The 20,000-nt window shown below is 44.7% G+C and overlaps 1 protein-coding gene across 1 annotated transcript in view; it reads left to right on the top strand.

Moving 5' to 3' along the window:
• cemip (cell migration inducing hyaluronidase 1) overlaps positions 1-20,000 on the top strand; it is a 195,143-nt gene that overhangs the window by 116,850 nt on the left and 58,293 nt on the right. Inside the window, exons 10-11 of the mRNA XM_083662274.1 lie at positions 3,922-4,069; positions 9,998-10,189. Of these exons, the coding sequence (XP_083518400.1) occupies positions 3,922-4,069; positions 9,998-10,189 (340 nt within the window). The remainder of the gene's footprint in view (positions 1-3,921; positions 4,070-9,997; positions 10,190-20,000) is intronic.

Genomic DNA, 20,000 nt, shown 5'->3' with positions numbered 1-20,000 from the left:
CATCCATCCATCCATCCAGTCGGCCGGTCAGTTGGTCGGCCAGCCGGTCAGTGAGCCACTATTGTGCTGGTGGGATTGAGTCAGATGCAGTGCGGTGGATGTGAATCTAGCCTGGCACCAGAAGGCAGCAGCTGTTAGCCTTCCATGATGGAGATAAGCAGTGGTGCCAGGTCTGCTCCTCGCTGCCTCCGACACCCATATCATGAGCATCCAGCAGGCTCCAGCTTGCCTCGTGGTGGCTGCTGAGCTCTGGAGCAACAAGATCATTTGGCTACTGTTCTCCTTCTCTCACCTAAACCTGACCTCCATGACACTTTCACAGTGAGCTAGCGGTAATTAAAGCCCCGTTCAGCAACTTTTCCAAGTTTCGCTATTGGAGAAACGGCGCCCTCTGGGTGTAATAGTATCGGTATCGATATCGCCGTTCAACAAAGTCAACAAAACACGCTGGCACAAAAATGCTTAGTGCCAGCCAGGAGAGGCCTTTGGAGTAGTACTGTTTACTACTATGGATTCATGACATAAAGATTTATATTTATGTGGACGCCGAGAGGACTAGCCTGTCGCCTGTGCATCGGCTATTGGGGTTAAACTAATAAACGAAACTAATTTTAGACGAAACAGTTGGTAAATACTATTACACAAACAAAAGTAGGTCTAAAATCAGCTTTGGTAGGTTTCCACTCTCTCTTAGCATGAGGCAGCCAGCTACTGTAGCTGCTGCAAACTGTATTTTTACAGTCAGTGCTGTAGATGTGCTTGATAATTCACCGGTTAGATATTTTATTTGTATTTATTTACTTTACTTTATTTTTGCACTATATGGCAGAGCTACTAAGTTTGGAGGAAGAACCCTTTCCTCCCCGGTCGCCAAGTCTGTCTCTTGTCTCCCTGTTCTGTCCTGTTTCCAGTGTGTTATGTCCTATTCCGTCTGTGCCTTTTTGATCTGTTTGGGATTGAGGCGCTCTGAGGTTTTTTGATGACTGAGGCTGAACTTGGCTCCAGATGTTGTTCTTGTTGTTCCAGGCGTTGCGGTGGTGTCATTGGAGGTCTCTGGAGTTCAAGGGGTTATAGTTTCACTGCCCTTTTCTGAATCACAGAGAGACTGGCCTCATTCTGTTCTATTCTTTGTGCTTTCAGAATGTTCTTATACATTTCAGTGTGTTTCTCCCATTTAGACATACAGTACATGGCCCTTACAGATAAACCACATGAACTTCTCATGTGCAAGAAACACATGTGACCACATGTTAAATTTCACATGTGAAAACATGTGAAATTTCACATGTGAAAAAAACACATTAAATTTCACATTTGAAAACATGTGGAACACATGTGAAGCATGTGCTTTGCCCATGGGCGTGTGGTTTTGGAACATTTTCACATGTGAAATGTGTGAAACCCGTCTTCCCTTTGTCTTGTCCTCTGTCTGATTGTGTTTACTGTGTTAACACGTTGACTGCCACTGACGTATTAATACGTCCAAAAAAAATCCAGCGGTTCACTGCCATTGACGTATTAACACATTCCCTGCCAACAACGTATGAACACGTTTTCAGAATCCAGCTGTTCCCTGCCAACAACGTGTTTACACGTTTTTGGCATCGATTTTTTTTTTTTGACGGTGGGTTGTGCATCTAAGCCTTTTACATCTCTTATATAATTATTGGAGCCACCGAACGTTTACAACCCATTCCACCGACCCACTAAGTGGCAACAGTGCTCTCCTCGCTAGAGAAAGGAAAGCATTTTTTTAACTTGTCAAGCCATTCTCAGCCCAGCCATTCTCCTTTTCGCGCTGATTGCTGGCGATGCGGGATTGCAAATTTACATAATAGATTCAGCCGATCTACTATGATCGGGTGATAGATAACAGGTGGAGGAACACACTTTGAAACACGCAGCATAAATATGACCAGAATCGCAAAAGCTTCTCTCAACCAAAACTCCAAACGAGCGAGTCCACCCCGACTTCCTCAAACAGCGGCCGTGCAGACAGGCCAGACAGGCACAGGAGAGCAGCAAAGCACTGACTGGTGACAAGCTTGTCCGCCCACGGAGGGCGGAGTTGAAGCAACTCGAGAGGGAGGGAGAGAGAGAGAGAGAGAGAGAGAGAGAGAGAGAGAGAGAGAGAGAGAGGGAGGGAGAGCGAGAGGGAGGGAGAGAGAGAGAGAGAGCGAGAGGGGGAGGGAGAGAGAGAGAGAGAGAGAGCCAAAAATGAATGGTTAAAGTGACAGTTCCATCCAATTTCACAAAAAGCCGTTTATCTCTGAATATTCTTTTTCACGCTAAAACCATGCTGTATTCAACTGCTAATGCTTACATAACTACTAACTCTACAAACTAACTCTTTTAGACAGAGAAAGTACACATTCTATTAGTACTTTTGAGATATTGTATGTTCACAAACTCCAAGCTGAAACGAATCCTCGGCTCTTATAAAATGAGCCATAATCCTCAAAAAACGGCTTGGCAGAAGCTATCTACAGCAAAAAAAAACGTCTGGCAGTCAATGTGTTAATACGTCAAAAAAATCGATTTTTTTTTTTTGGCGGTGCTACGTGGATCAATGCCCCCCGCGTCTCCTATGGAGATATTGGAAGTATTGAATGTGTATAATCTATTTTACCGACCAGCTAGGTGGCGACGGTGCCCTCCCGACAGAGAGAAAGTCAACCAAAAGCAGCCGCCTCCCGCGGCTGCTTCCTCCATTCTCAAGGAAATGGCTTGCCGATTTTACAGTCATCAGTCACCAGACTCGCCGCTCTCGGGCCGCGCCAGCAGCAGCACACGGGGGATTGCAAATTTGCATAAGCCTAGAGTCGCACGGGGCTTCATTGGGGCTCTCAAACCCAAGAGACGAGTGAGACCTATCCACACTTGCTGCCAGGGAGGGAGGCTGCTCGAACTCGCTGCCAGGGAGGGAGGCTGCTCGAACTCGCTGCAGCAGCAGCAGCAGCAGAACACTCGCTTGTGACAAACGCAGGCTGAAAGCCACTAGACACGCCCACGGAGGGAGGAGTTGAAGGAGAGGGCGTTCGGAACTATATTGTTTGGATGTCTGATCTCTCACTGATGCCAAAAATAAATGGTTAAAGTGACTGTTCTGCCTGTTTGATTGAATTTCACAAAACTGCGATTATCTCAGCTTTCCGTCTCAGACAGCTGAAACCATGCTGTACTCAACGGCTAATATCTACATAACTACTAACTCTACAAACTAACTCTTTTAGACAGAGAAAGCACACATTCTATTAGTACTTTTCTGAACTTTGTGTTCACAAACTCCAAGCAGAAAAGAATCCTCGGCTCTTTTCAAATGAGCCAGAATCCTCAAAAAACGGCCTGGCAGAAGCTACCTACAGCAAAAAAAAACGGCTGGCAGTCAATGTGTTAAATCAAAATGCTATAAATAAAATATGTAAAAAAAAAAAAAAATGTGTGAAACCCATGTAAACTCCCATGTGATTACACGTGAAACCTATGTGATTACATGTGAAACCTATGTGATTACATGTGAAACCCATGTAAATGTTGTTTTCCACATATGCTCCACATGTGGAAAACATGTTGCTATACATGTGGAAATACATGTTATCACATGTGATAACATGTTTTCCACATGTAAAAATGTTCCAAAACCACACGCTTCCCATGGGTTTCACATGTGTTCCACATGTTTTCGCACATGTGAAATGTAACATTTGGACACGTGAACTTCATGTGTTTTTTCTGTAAGGGTGGCAATTGAGGAGTGACTTGATTTTTTTTTTAGCCAATTAACGTGCGTTCCTGAAATCATCTTTTAATTGCAGAGAAAGCAAATGTAGCCTTGCCTTCCACTTCATCAAAGGTCAGACTGAATTGTCCAAACATCTGTATGGATATTGAATTGAATTTTCAACCTTCTCTCTGGTCCAGGCGGAGACCCATGATGGCGTCCCGGCCAACCAGACCGGAGAAGTGTTCCACAGGAACGATAAGGACTACGGCTTCGTCTGCCTCAACAAAGACCAGACGCACGGCCTCTGTCGCAACTACAGGGTGCGCTTCCTCTGTGGCAAGCTAGGTATGTTGTTAAAAAATGATCACATTTTTACTGGTCCTCACATACCAGGGGATAGTTTCAAGTCTGGACTGTATGTTTGAGCTGGGTATCATTAAAAAATAAATCACGATATCAGTGATACCGATACCAATTGAGTACTCCGTTCGATACCTTTTTTTAGCCATAGTTGTGAATGTTTTGGTGACATCTCGGCACGCTGAACTGCCAACTCCATCACATACACCACGCTTGAGTTCACCATCACAGACTGTAGCTGGTGCGGTAGTGGGCCAATCAAAACGTCGCATTAAATCGACGTGTGATTGGCTGTGAGCAAAACCATACAAATTGTCATTTTTCAATCTGTGTACAAGAAGGATCGAATGCATTTCCTCCATGCCCTGAAGAAGGCCGAGAGGCCGAAACGTTGGCATTATTTGTGACATGGCCAAATAAATTGGTGAAATTGAGAGCTCCTTTGTCCTGAAGTTTTGTGAGTGCTACCTTGTGCCATTGGTACTTTGCTTCAAACTTGATGTTGGTTTAGCACCACCAAAAACCACTGGGAAGGCGCATCCTTTCAAGATCCAATCGAATGCAGGTATTGTTTATATATATAAGCGCTTTGAGTATCTAGAAAGGCGCTATATAAATCCAATCAATTATATATATATATATATATATATATATATATATATATATATTAGGGCATTCACAGACTAGTCGACTAGTCGACTAGTCGACTAGTAAAACCACTAGTCGACACTGTGCTTAGTAGTCGACTAGTCGTTTTAGCAAAAAAAAAAAAAAAAAAAATTTTTTTTTTTTTTTTTTTTTTTTTTTTTATCTTTAAGAAAGAACATACATGGACTATCATATCCCATATCCCCCACAAAGAACATCAAAACACAACAAAACAAAACAAGAAAACTGCATAAGATACACAATAATCCAAGAACAAACAAGACTATTGGACAAACAACCAAACAAAAACAATGCATTCAAAGTAAATACATAGATCTTGCCCTGTTGGCAGCTAGGAAATGCATAGCTTTAAATTGGAAACCATCCAATCCCCCAGCTGTAGTTCACTGGTGGAATGAACTCTCAAGCTACCATACGTTGGATAACATTTACTACAAGAGCAAAGGCAGATTCTTAGACATCCCCAAAATATGGCAACCACATACAGAGTTTGACTTTAAGAACTTTTTACCCCAGTGTCATTAGGCTTATCAGGATAGGAGCTGAATGCATTGTTTTTGTTTGGTTGTTTGTCCAATAGTCTTGTTTGTTCTTGGATTATTGTGTATCTTATGCAGTTTTCTTGTTTTGTTTTGTTGTGTTTTGATGTTCTTTGTGGGGGATATGGGATATGATAGTCCATGTATTGTATGTCGTGTAAATACCTCATGTTCTTTCTTAAAGATAAAAAAAAAAAAAAAAAAAAAAAAAAAAAAAAAAAATATTAAAAATAAATTAAAAACGACTAGTCGACTAGTCGACTACCTTTAGGGACGACTAGTCGACTAGTAAAATTCACTAGTCGTGAATGCCCTAATATATATATATATATATAACATTTATTTTATATAAATATAAAATCCGCCCACGGGGGGTGCCCCTGGTGTGTACATACTTATGTCTGTGCATGTGTGGCTGTGTGTGTGTGTGTGTGTGTGTGTGTGCGTGCGGGCAGGCTGCTATGGTTGGAATGTACAGAGCCTGCATCGTAGTGAAGGGAAACACTGCCATGCTGCCAGCTCAGCTCACAGGCAACACTCCAATCACACCACTCTGTCTGGGCTTGTCTCCGTTTGTGAGTGTGTGAGAGAGCGTGTGTCTGTCTGTACTGTGTGTGTGTGTATGTGTGTGTGTGTGTGTGTGTGTGTGTTGGGGGGAGTAAAGACAGGTTGAACGATGTACAGTAGGTGTGTTCTTTTGTCAGGGTTGACACTGGGTGCATCCCGTTTCCATCACTACACAATGGCAACACCACACGCGCACGCACACCACACACACACACACGTGCATGCGCACACACACACACACGCTGCCTGTACCTCACAGGCAAGCTAAATTCTGGGGGTGTCACTGCACTGCAAAAAAATAACATTCCTAACAAGTATTTAGTCTAGCATTGAGTGTCAAATCATATTTAGTAAGTGCAGTGAAAATGTGAACACCTCTGATGATATGGTGAGCAAGGGTGCAACCTCAGGTTCTGAAAAGTGAAGCCAATGCGGAAGTGCCTTAAACCCGCATTCTTTCTCATGGCCAGCAGGGGCTGACTCCACTGACTGCAAAAAGAAGTCAGATTGTATGGAAGTCAATGGGCAATGACCCTACTGTTTTTTTAGATCATTTCTTTGGGCATCTGGCCTTTGTTGGAATGGATAGGACTGTAGGCAAACAGAAAGGGTGGAGAGAGAGACATGCGGCAAAGGACCACGTGTCGGGTTCGAGCCCCCGGTCGGCCGCGCAAAGGACTAAAGCTTTTGTGGTCCGCGCACTACCATGTGAGCCATCTTGTGCTCTAGACCACACAAGACTGGTTCAGGTGATTATTTTTTGCAGTTCACAGAAGGGTATAAGATAATGGGCAGAACATACTGTGCCTGTCTTAGAGACAGTCCTCATTAGGGCACACTGAGGAGTCCTCACCCCTGCTCTGAGAAGCTGTTTAACACACACACACACACACACACACACACAATGTGTGTGTGCATGCGCCTGTGTGTATCTACGTGTGTGTGTGTGACTGAGTGGTACTAGCTTGTGGTTAAGATACGATCAATCAGAACAGCAATTGCGGAAACTGACTACAAGCCAACCGCGCGTGTAATTTCACTCTTAGCTGGCAATCATTCATCTTCTAAGGCTTCAGGCATCACTAGTCAAATCTTCAATCTGGCCGCGGTCCACGAAGCCAACTGATGACTTGGAATGGGACTGGCGCGCTCGCTGCAAGTCGCGGCAAAACAAATGCGTGCAGGATCCTGGGTAATTTAATCGGGCTTTGGGCACAGCCACAAAATTGCCCTTCCTGTACTCTGAATGCGATCTTTATACAGGCCCGAACATCGTGCGGCCATGAGATACATCAACACAGCCTCTCTCTCTCCGTGTGTGTTTATCACGGTTTGTCTCTGTCGCACACAACACACAAACACACACTCTGAGAGCAATTATGTTATCTGTTCTGAGTGTTGGGCAAGTTAACTGAAAATTAGTAATTAGGTACAGTTAGTAGTTCTCTCAAAAAGTAAGTTAATTTCTTTACAAATGACTGCATAATAACAGTCATTATACTGGGGAAAGTAACTTTTGCATTACTTTTAAAAGTCTGCTTCGATTATATATATATGTGTATATATATATATATATATATATATATATATATATATATATATATATATATATATATATATAATACAGTATATAAATTAATGAGCATTTTTGCCAGGCAGGGAGGCAGCTTCTCTCCCCAGACTGATCTTCATAAGACAGATTTAAATTGAAATGCTACTCTTCCTGTATAATAAATATGATGATAAGGATAACATATGGTTTTATACTACCTACTGAATACAGATAAATATGTGGTCGCTTGCCTGAAATAGATCCAAAAACCTGTCTCCATCCTCCAGATTTAGCTAACGATATTAGATTGTCTTTTTAATTGATGAATCTACAGGCCATATGGTGTGTACTGAAGCGTTAACATGGAGCACCTGAGCCAATCGTGTCTATGTTCTCATCACTTCATTAGTAAATTGAATTTACTAATGAATTTTAGTTGCTGAAATTGAAATGGGATGTCATCTACTGTACCCAAAAAGGTGTGTGTTCCTTCAAAGGCAGTAGATTGACTGTAGCAGTTGATGCATGGCACATGCTGATCCCAGTCCTTAACAACGGGGAGGATGTGTCTATCTTTGATCCTCTCTCATATACACAGATTACTCTGTGCCACGCCCCCTCGTCCATGTGTCTCTGTGTTGACGTCAACACAGCGGGCGCATGCTGCTTTCATTTGCCTGTTGTGGTTTGGTCCAGATCCACGCTGAGTGACTGCACGCTTAGAATAGAAACAACCACAATCAGCGTGCCAAGAACTCTGCAAACACCACAGCAACCTGCTACTACTATACTGCAGCTGTGCCCTCTGCTCTGTGCCGCCACCTATCTTTCATACACACCACTTAAGATCCACCATGAGGCTTCGGGCCACGTTACGTTCACGTTGGGTCGCAGTACCTGGAGAGATCTGTAAGATCACACGGCATCCTCACTCACCCGTTTCATCCTTTTTGAACTTGAACTTGTGAAAGCCGCTCCTGATCCTGTGCTGGGTTGGGTTGTGAAACGGAGCTGATCCGAGCGGCTAAAACCAGGTCTCATCATAATCCCAGGAAATACTATGAGCTGTGTAGTTCCTCCCGCGAGATCAACCTTGAACGCCACACGATGCACACTCGCAGCCTCAGATTGCCCTCTAAACACATGGCACAGCTGTCAGCGTGGCATCAGCGTGTCATCCTCGCTGCTCCACACAGCACTTTTTATTTAGACGAACCCTCCAGGGGGACAGCGTCTGCCATTCCTTTAGATTGTTATGTGAGTCAATACACCAGGAAACAATCTCAGCTTTATTTCTCAGTATCGCAACAATGCAGTGTATGAGGATGAACATGGCCGTCAGCCATCTGAACCTGAACCTGTGAACCATCTGAAGCTTAGTCTCAACGCCAGAGCCATGAGAGTTCTTATGCTGATAACACTACGTTACTGCATGCTGCAGAGCTCTCTCTGGGTCTGATACACTATGTTACTGCATGCTGCAGATCTCTCTCTGGGTCTGATACACTACGTTACTGCATGCTGCAGAGCTCTCTCTGGGTCTGATACATTACGTTACTGCATGCTGCAGAGCTCTCTCTGGGTCTGATACACTACGTTACTGCATGCTGCAGAGCTCTCTCTGGGTCTGATACACTACGTTACTGCATGCTGCAGAGCTCTCTCTGGGTCTGATACACTATGTTACTGCATGCTGCAGAGCTCTCTCTGGGTCTGATACACTACGTTACTGCATGCTGCAGAGCTCTCTCTGGGTCTGATACACTACGTTACTGCATGCTGCAGAGCTCTCTCTGGGTCTGATACACTACGTTACTGCATGCTGCAGAGCTCTCTCTGGGTCTGATACACTACGTTACTGCATGCTGCAGAGCTCTCTCTGGGTCTGATACACTACATTACTGCATGCTGCAGAGCTCTCTCTGGGTCTGGGACGCTTCCCCCCCAGCCGGCTGGTTATGGGAGGGAACCGTTCACCTGGCCAGTGATTGGCCATATTTGAGTCTGGGGAGAGACTATCTGAACCTGAACCTGGAAGCTTGGATGCTTCCAACACAACACAAATGCAATGCAGCGTTCATTCATTTCAAAGGAAAGCCGTCGATAGCTGAAGCTGGAGTGGACTTTCCCTGTTAGCCTGGTAGACACATATCCTGATCACGTGACCTCACATTCAGTTTTGGCGTCCGGCCCGCCCCCAGATACTACAAAGTGCACGGGCCAATCAGGGACCTGCTTCGTAGTTGACAACGTAACCGGCCAATCAATCAGGGACGCTGCTGGCAAAACAGTGTGGTGGCTCCCGACCTCAGCAATGGTAACGTTAGCATTGGTAAACACAGCCATAAGTGCAGTTATTGCCGAAATAGACTCAAAAATTATGTTTTCGCTGTTCCTCCGAGTCCATTGCCATCAAGGCAAGTACTCACGCCCACTGAAATCGCTGGAGGCCAGACTGTGAGATCACACTATCGGGATGTTCTTTACCAGGCTACTTCCCTGTTACTAACAGGACCCACTTACTAACCATGTGTGGGTGATGCTGCCCTCTGCTGGCTCTAACTGTGACTGTTCTGTCCCCTGTAGTCCGTCCGCAGGCCTCCATCTCCATCGACGTGTTGTCCAACAGCAGCGTGCTGGAGCTGGCCGAGCGCGCGGAGGGCTGGGCACCCGGGGACCGCGTGGTGGTGGCCAGCACCGACTACTCCATGCACCAGGCCGAAGAGTTCACCCTGCTGCCCTGCCCCACCTGCACGCCCCACCAGGTCAAGGTCCAAGGTGAGCCAAAGCGGAGACCAATCAGGGAAGAAAGGGGGTGGGGTTTGGGGGGGGCGAAAGCATTTTGAGGAGGCTGCGCTGGAGCTGGTGGTTTAATTTGACTTGCTTGACTTGTCAGCAACACCCTGCTTCACTACGTCCTAAGTTCGTCTTTATTACTGTATGTAGCTCATAGAGACACTGCATGAAATAGGCCACGCCCATCACGGGGGAAAGCGCTCCGTTCACTTCCACACACCAGCGTCATTTCCCTTGAATTAAACATGGCTAAAAGCTGTTGTGTGGTGGGGCTGCGGAGACAACAAATGTAAAAAATCATCGCCAATTAAAGTGTTTTTGTACTCCCGAGCAAAACAAGGAAGCCGTGGAGAATTGGCGAGAAGAAAAATGTGGATCTAGCTGAATTAAGTCGGAGTGTTCATCTTCCGTATATACGATCTTTGTGTGCAACACGCGACCATGCACGCGACATAGGAGAACGCCAGGATTGGAGAGGGGGGAGTTTTTGTTTCCACCCGTTTTGGCCGTGGTTTCTGAATGACTCTAATGTCTCTATTAGTTACCAACTTTAAACTTTAAAAAACACGCCTTTACACTTGACACCAGCTGCTGGTATCTAAAACAGTGGTTCTCAAACTTTTTCACGTTAAGGACCCCTAAAGTGACACAAATTAGACCACTGACCCCCATTTGATAAGATGTTATCCCAGGCAGGGTCCCCATCTGAAAGATGTTCGCTTTTATGATGGCCCCTCCCACTCTCCTGGCACCGTCCTGCACTCTCCCTCCTCCACGTTCATACAGTTCAAACACATTCACACAGTGGGAGCTGCCCCGCGCTAGGCTACAACCACAAGTCTGGTGGCTGCTGAGCTAACTACTAGCTTATTCATTCACTCCCCCACACACACATTTACCCAGTCTGTCCTGTGGATCGCAAAAGGCTCCGCATTGTCCTCATGACAAATGTTGTTTTATGGGATTTCTGTGTGGTCTACTGTCTGAAAAATCTTAATTTCAGTCCCGTTCACCAAAGAAACAATGTCAAAAGTCAACCCTGTGATGCAGTGTCTCCCCCCCACTGATAGACATGAGCTGTGGGCGACCACAGTGTAAGATGTGGTATTGATGTCTTCACTGCTGCTCAGGCCTCCATCCTAGGGTTAGACCACTGTGGGTTTCCGAAGGCCAAAAGCAATATTTTGGGGTCGGCGCTTCAAGGATACCCACTTACACGTTGTCAGGCTTTCATTTTGGAAATAATATCGTAGCATAGCAAAATTTCATTACTTTCCAGTGAAGGCACACTTTTTTCCAAGGCACTGAAAACCGCAGAAATGGCTGGAACTGCAGCACTGCTCAATGTCCTCCCCAACAATGCAAATTGAAAGGCTAAAGAGGGGGAAGAGAGAGAGGGGGCGGTGTAGGGAGGATAGTGTGGCGAAAGATGGGGAGAAGAGAGAGAGATGATGGACGAGGACACTTCAGAGAGGTCTGTTCACCAATGCTCCTTAAAGCTCGCTGCCCTATATATTCCTGCTCTGCTGCCTGCACACACAGCATGACTGACCCAGTCAAATCAATGAACATTCTGTCCTCGCGTCTCGCTAGGGCCCACTCTGTTTGTAGGGTGTGTGTGTGTGTGTGTGTGTGTGTGAGAGAGAGAGAGACAGAGAGAGAGAGAGAGAGAGTGTACAGAGGCTTGGGAACACACTACTCATTTGAATAGATGGAGAGGCCAGTTTGTTTTTTTGTGCCTAAAATAGTGGGGAGACTAAAGTCTTGAAATAGGCATGTCAGAGAGAGCTGGCTGCACGGGAACTGGAAGGTGGGTGCTGAGGGTGCCGCAGCACCCCCTGGTGGCAAGAGATGGGATTTTTGAAATTGTTGGATTTGGCTGTCTTGTGTTTTATACCACCAACAAAATGCATTAAAAAAACAGTTTGTGCTTCCCAGCTCTAATTTTATTTCGTACGCTCTCTCTTCAAAAGTGTTTGATTTTCATCATAATCTGGTTTTCCATAATAATAATAATAAGTTCAGTGTTTATGCCTGTGTTGCTGTCTGTTGTAGTGTAAAACGACTAAAGGGAGAGCAGGTGCTTACATGAAAGTGAGTGAGAAAAGGAGAAGATACTGAATAATGACATCACAACAGTATAATCCTAATGTTAATTTGAAATTAAATATTCTTCTAAATATGGATGAAAGTCCAAAAAACGTAAAATTTTCTGTAAGGAACAGCACCCCCTACCTAAAAGCACTTCCAGCGCCACTGGCTGGCTGTGTGGGCAGTGCTGCTCTATAAGGTTACTTCTCTCCCCTCGGACACGTTCACATTATGATGTCTTCTGTAAAGACAGATGTAACGCTGCCTTCACTTGCTGCTTGTGAGCTCCGACTTCTGAGATCCAAAGTGATAAATATGACTTTTGCGCATTTGAGGACATTTTGGTTAGAAATAATGAGTAAATCGACCCTGTGACTGTGTGCGAGTCGTTTTTTGATCGTTTTATTTGAGAAATAAATAGCTTAATAATGTTGCTCATATTGATTATGTGCTGCAGCAGCAGAACAAGAGAGGAGCAAAGACACAGCAAGTATCTTTTTTTATGAATTGATTGATGACATGGGGACTTTACAAATTATTCACATAAAATACCAAACAATTACTAGGTTTTCTTTCTTTCTTTCTTTCTTTCTTTCTTTCTTTCTTTCTTTCTTTCTTTCTTTCTTTTTTTTTTTCTTTCTTTTATTTTGATTGTAGGCCACCCATCAATTGTTTATCATTGGTTTTAGCTAGCTATCCAGCAGCCCAACTCTTTAATTAGCTGTATATTTAGATGCACATTAGTTCCTTTAGTTAGCCATTAGCCGTAGTTCCTTATAGTTAGAATCATTTAGTTCGCTATAGTCCGTTAAGTCTTTAGCTGTATAGTTCCATAAGTTAGCTGTAGCCCTTTCATTATTGATTGTCTTTACAGTTAGGCTAGCTGTAGTTCTTTGATGAGCTACTGTATATCCGTTAACCATAGTTAGCTGTAGTTCTTCAGTTAGCTAGAATCATTTAAGTAACGTCAGTTAGCCAACTGTTCTTTAGTTAAGAGTAGGCTAGGTAGTTGTATAGCAACATTGAAGCAGTTGTTTTTGTTGTGGTCATTCATGCGTGATCACCAGCACTGGAAGGCAGCACAACAGAGCCAAGACAATCTGCTGGCCAGATAAACCAGTCCCTTGATACAAAGCTACAAATATGTTCTGTTATACGTACGTGTGTGTGTGTGTGTGTGTGTGTGTGTGTGTGTGTGTGTGTGTGTGTGTGTGTGCGTGCGTGCGTGCGTGCGTGTGTGCGTGAGAGAGCGCGAGAGAGAGAGCGATTTAATATGATCAGTGGCCACTAATTGACCATCTGTGTTTAGCACTTGCCATCGGCCTGCCTCCTGCCTCCGTGAACGTGAGACTTGCTGAACTCGCCGAACAGTGAAAGTTTTATAGTTTGAACTAGGGATGCACGATATATCGGCAATCATATCGGTATCGGCCGATGTTAGTCATTTTTTAACATATCGGTCATATCGGTATCGGTCAGATGTTGCAATGTTAATATCGGTTATCATTATCAGCCAAATTCTTCACATTGATATGAAATAATGCAGTAAATCTATGATTTATGGGCTTTGCAAATAAAGAAATGCATAACTTTTTTCAAATTCAGTGTTAACACATTGAGTGCCAGCCATTTTTTCAATCCTGTAGGTAAGTTGTGCCAGGTTTTTTTTTGAGGATTCTGGCTCATTTTACAAGAGCCGAGGATTATTTTCTGTTAAGAATTCGTGAACACCAATCATCTAAAAATAACTAATAGAATGTGTGCTTTCTCTGTCTAAAAGAGTTAGTTTGCAGAGTTAGTAGTTATGTAGATATTAGCCGTTGAGTACAGCATGGTTTCAGAGATTTTCAGAGAGTTTGGAGATAAATGGATTTTTAGAACCACCTCACGTGCCTGTGATTATGGGTGCCCTTGTCTCCCACTCTGTGCGCTCTCTCTCTCTCTCTCTCTCTCTCTCTCTCTCTCTCTCTCTCTCTCTCTCTCTCTCTCTCTCTCTCTCTCTCTCTCTCTCTCTCTCTCTCTCTCTCTCTCTCTCTCTCTCTCTCTCTCTCTCTCTCGAGAGAGAGAGAGAGAGAGAGAGAGAGAGAGAGAGAGAGAGAGAGAGAATGAGAGAGAGAGAGAGAGAGAGAGAGTGTGTGTGTCTCCAAACTCCTCCCTCCGTCTGTGCTGCGCAGTGCTCTGCTGCTGGGAGTTTGAGCAGCGACTCTCCCTGGCAGCGAGTGTGGATAGGTCTCACTGTCTCTTGGGTTTGAAAGCCCCGATGAACCCCCGTGCGACTCTAGGCTTTATGCTGCTCACCCAGTCCATTTCTGGAACCCCCCACCGCAGCAGCGCGAAGCGTCCCCGCCTACAGTATGAGAATGAGGCTCGTTCGTTTCTGACTGTAAAATCGCCAAGCCATTTCCGCGGGAGGCGGCTGCTTTTGGTCCACGGGTCCCGTGGCTGTGGCTTTGTCTCTGTCTCTGTCTAGAGAGAACTGTCGCCACTTAGTGGTCGGTAAAATAGATTATACACATTCTCTTGCTCCAATAGTGATATAGAAGACGTAAAAGTTGTTGATTGATGTCCCACCGTCAAAAAAAAAAAATGTTTATGTAAGACGAGATATCTCGGCTCTGGCACTCAAGCGTTGGATTATGTAAGACGAGATATCTCGGCTATGGCACTTAACGTGTTAACATGTTTTTCAGTATGTACAAAATGTGATGATCATAAAAATGTGGTTTTATTCAGATCATATCGACATCGGTAAATATCGGTTATCGGCCATAACAGCAATGTTAATATCGGTTATCGGCATCGGCCAAAATGTTCATATCGGTGCATCCCTAGTTTGAACTATAAAGCCAGTCTGACTCTGCCTCCTCACGACTTGCATTCTTCTATCTGTGTCTCAGAGTTTGTTATTGTTCTCAGTGTTCTTCATGTCAGAACTCGATGAGTAAGCAGGGGGGGGGGGGGGGGGGGGGGCTTGTGGTTGAGGCAGAGGAAACTGCTTCTCTACTGCTTTCTTGTCTTTCAATGCCTTTGTTCTTCCACTTAGCTTTAGTCTTACTGTATGTCATTAGCGGAAAGTTACTTTTTAAACTAACTAGTTGAGTTGCTTTTCTTAGTTTCTTACCCTAAATAGTAACTACGTACTTCACTAAGTTAGTCTGAACTACTCACACTAGCTGCTTGCTAGTTGTTGCTCTAGCTGTTGCTAACTGCAGTCTCATGTAGGAACTAGCTAGCAGCTAGAGAGGGTGTAGTTCGGTCGAAAGAAAATAGTTCCTACATGAAACTGCTCATAACAAGGTCTGTGGATTATCTTGAGTAACCGTGTCATGATTTCTGCAAAGAGACATTGCTGTTGAGTTTATCAAATTGTATTTCTTTGGCACTTTGAGCAGCACAAGCCGAGTGCCATCCAGTTCCATTGTGTTGGAGAGAAGGCAGAAACTCTGCGGCCGATATCTCCAAAACTCAGGCAACTAACACAAAACGATATCGATGGATAGACAGCACTACAGGTGAGGGGGAAAATATGTATTTTGGATTTTTAGGGTGAGCTGTACCTTTAAAGGGACACTTTGCCAATGTGAAAAACAACGTTAGCAAGCAGATGAATGGGGCTCTTGGTGCAGGCAACATAGAAGGAAGGTAAACCTTGTTCACCTGCATAATACTACCCACGTTCTAATGATACAAAGCTGGGTGAAAATCAAGCAAAACCTTCCTTTATGAATACACAGCCAAGAAACACATTTGTCTTCATTTGATACACTTTTGTATTCCAAAACTAAAGATCAAGCCAAGTGGAAAAGTCAAAAAGTAAATTTCTTAAACGCAAAACACTTTGTTGCAAAGTGCTTCACAAGGTGAAAAGAAAAGGGGTGACAGAACAAGAAACAAGCTGAACTGACAAAAAAATCAAATAAAATGCACATCACACACACACACACGCACACACACACACACACACACACACACACACACACACACACACACACACACGCACGCACACAAAACCGGTCAAAACACATCAGTCACACTGAAAGATAAACGAGGTCTAATGGATTTTTTAAAGTGGCAATCTGAGACACTTCCAGGTTGTTTCACAGTCTGTCTGCTGCAGGAGTTGAAAGTGTGAAAGTGTGACCAGCCTTTATTCCGAGCCTGGACGGTGAACACAGCCAACAGCACCGGGACAACAGCTCACAATGTACTGACCCCATTCGACCAACTGACTCTCTCTATTAGGCGCCACAACCCAAGTGGTTGATGTACAACCCAATCTGACATGTCATCATTACTGTATGCAATAAGCTGTATTAGTAACTATGTTATTAATGTATTTATTATTATTGCATTTTTTGAATGGTGAGTGTTGGAGAAAAATATAAGTTCCATTGGCATTTCCTAATCAATAAGCTATATTTGCATACACATAATTATGCTACAGTGAGTTACAATGACATGACATCTCACACACATAGATTTACCCATGGCAGAGGACTTCTCTCCTTTTGCTGAAACCTTGGTCAGTGCGTCGTGTTCCAATAACAACTGATAACATTTTCCCTGTCAGACTCAAGTGGACGCACACACATTTCCAAAGTTCATACCCCTCCTCTCTGCTCGTCCTCCTTACAGTATAAAGCATATGTCAAATTGTGACATCGGCGCTGAATATTTGACTCTGTATAACGTATCAGAATGTGTACATTGAGATTCAGCCCTCTGTCAATATACATATTGCCAGAGAATGTTATGGTAAATAAATATACTTTCATTAAGACATTTTCCTGGACTCCTGGTTTCGATTCATTTGGTTTAGGCTATATCAGCTGTTATATATACATTTAGCGGATGTAGAATGGTTAAAATTCCATTCTCTATCAGTGAGTCATCGCCTTCCTCTCAAAATAGATATATACAGTGAATTGGAATGAAGCCCTTTCATTAATGAATTCAGAGCTGCCTAAAGCGGATTAAAATCTCACACTGAATCATCGTATTAATTGGAACCTTTCCATCAGAGTTCAGGCTGATTTATGGTTACATAAGACGTGTCGACACGGTGTCTTATGAAAAGTGTCAGACGACACTGAGGCGTTTATGCTCCAACGACGTATCGGGAGACGTGTGCCCACGCTGTAACACACACACACACACACACACACACACACACACACACACACACACACATTGAGCTGCGGTAGCTATAATCAAGTTGACAGTCTAGTAAATTAACGAACATAATAAGCTTAACGCTAAACTCTCGCAAAGATCTATAGGTGCAGGTGAGGATGATTCATCGCTTGTTCTGCCAATATATCCTCAAAGCCATCCGATGCTATTTTTCATTACCGCTTCTATACTCCCTTTACTTTTATCCCGCTCGACTGAAGCAATTAGGCTCGTTAGACAGCCGCTTCCGTCTCCGTGGCAACGATAGATTGCTTGTGCCAGCCAACCAATAAAAATGTAAGATCAATCAATGACGGTGTCTGCCAGCGTACACATTTGGAGAGGTTCAAGACAGTGTAGCAGGAAATAATGTCATTCCATTTGTCGTTATACCGTGGCACGGCTATGAATGAACTGAATCCACTGGGACTCTGTCTGACCCTTGTGTGACAAGCCGTCTGCTTGTCTCCGTTGGTGCTTGGCTGTCATACTGTGTGTGGGTGTGTGTGGCTGCTGTGAGGGTCCACTGTCACCGACACCGCCGGACGACATACAGTACTTTTACGTAGTTCTTGGCATTAGATAACTTTAACGAGGAGGGAACAGACAGACGCACACACACACACACACACACACACACACACACACACACACACGACCGATCACAAAATCTCTCCCCCGTCTCTCCCTAGCCGTTAGAGCTACGTTAGCTAGGCCTGCTCTCTGCTACTGAAACACCCACTGAGCGAGCAGAACAGCTCGTTAACCAATTTGGAGTCATGCTGATTCCATCAATTTTGAAATCAGTTGGCCGGTTGTTGATATCTCAGCGGTAATGCAGCTATTCCTCCTTGCGGCTAAGCTACGGAGGGAATCATGTTTCCGGCGTAATCCACACCGTTTTCCCAGGCGTATCCATGGTGAATCTTATGCAAATAGATTAGCACAGAATCACGTGACGTGCAGCTTTATAGCAGGCGCTCACAGAACATTGTGAAAAAGAACACCAAGCGTTAAACAGGTAGAAACACTGATGGGCTTTTATAGCCTGTGAAGAGGAGTGTGTGTGTGTGTGTGTGTGTGTGTGTGTGTGTGTGTGTGTGTGTGTGTGTGTGTGTGTGTGTGTGTGTGTGTGTGTGTGTGTGTGCGCGCGCGTGTGTGTGTTGTGTGTGTGGTGTGTGTGTGTGTGTGTGGGTGTGTGTGTGTGTGTGGTGTGTGTGTGTGTGTGTGTGTGTGTGTGTGTGTGTGTGTGTGTGTGTGCGCGTGCTGGAGGCGAGGTTGAGACAGCCCACAGCAGTGTGTTGGTGGAAGGTGTTTGGACTGACTCAGGGCCAAGGGAAAGTCTCAGCTGCATCCTGGAGGACTGAGTGTTCCTGACTGGGCCCATTCACTCTGACACACACACACACACACACACACACACGTACATGTACACACACACACACACACACATGCACGCTCACGCACATCTTTGTAGTGTGTACATACTCGCTGTCACATCGCCGTGCAAACACTAACACACACACCCTAAAGACACCGAATGCGTCAAAATGACCTTTGTCTTTGTCTTTTGGAAGAGCCCTATCTCCCCTGTGGCGGCTAAAAGAATCTGAATGCAAAATCAATGCAATTATTTTATTCTGCCAAAGTATGTTTGCCGATACAAGGAAATTAACTTAGTGTAGTTGGTGCACAGGTTACAGAAGTTACATCCAAGAAAACGATTCTTTCAACAGCCCAGGTTTGGCACGGATGACATCACTGACGACATCATCACTGATGACATCACTGACGACATCACCACTGATGACATCACTGACGACATCATCACTGTTATCCCAGTTTGGCACTGATGACATCGCTGATGACATCATCACTGATGACAGCATCACCGTTATCCATTCCTGACTGCCTGACTGACTGAATGAATGAATGACTCACTCCAAAAAGCCTTCTCTAGACCACGCGCTTGCTGCGTGCGCACGTGGTCAAAAAATCAACATCGACTGATGATGTCATATCCACTGATGATGTGGCATGAGTTGACGTGAACTTGGTGCGCCCATGGCACATCGTCTCCAGAGTCTCCACCCTTCGTCAGTGCAGGAGCATCAGAGCATTGTTTGTGCGTGTGTGTGCGTGTGTGAATGTGAATGTAAAAGTTGGCGGTAACGTGACTCCTCTCATAGCCACCGCTCTTCTCAACACCTATCCACCGAGCCAAAAGTCAAGTTTGCGATTCAGATTTTACGAGTGTGGGATTTAGGCTCTATCTTTTTCCAGAATCTCTTAAGCTCCCCGGCGTTCCTCTCCTGCCTGACTGCATCTAAACATCAAGTCCATTTGATCCCTCCTCACCTCTCCCTCTATCTCCCTCGGCGCTCATCTCTCCCTCTCGGCTCGGCAGCGTTGCTGGATGCTTCGCCATCCGTGCTGCACAAATCCTATTTTTGGGAGCCGGCGGCTGCTCCTCGACTCTCCTGTCACCCCCCCACCACCCCCCCCCCCCTTTCCGACTGTAATCCGGATC

The sequence above is a fragment of the Poromitra crassiceps genome, assembly GCF_964638095.1.
Source record: "Poromitra crassiceps genome assembly, chromosome: 28".
Lineage (NCBI taxonomy): Eukaryota > Metazoa > Chordata > Actinopteri > Beryciformes > Melamphaidae > Poromitra > Poromitra crassiceps.
This window is presented reverse-complemented; position numbering and strand designations above follow the sequence as displayed.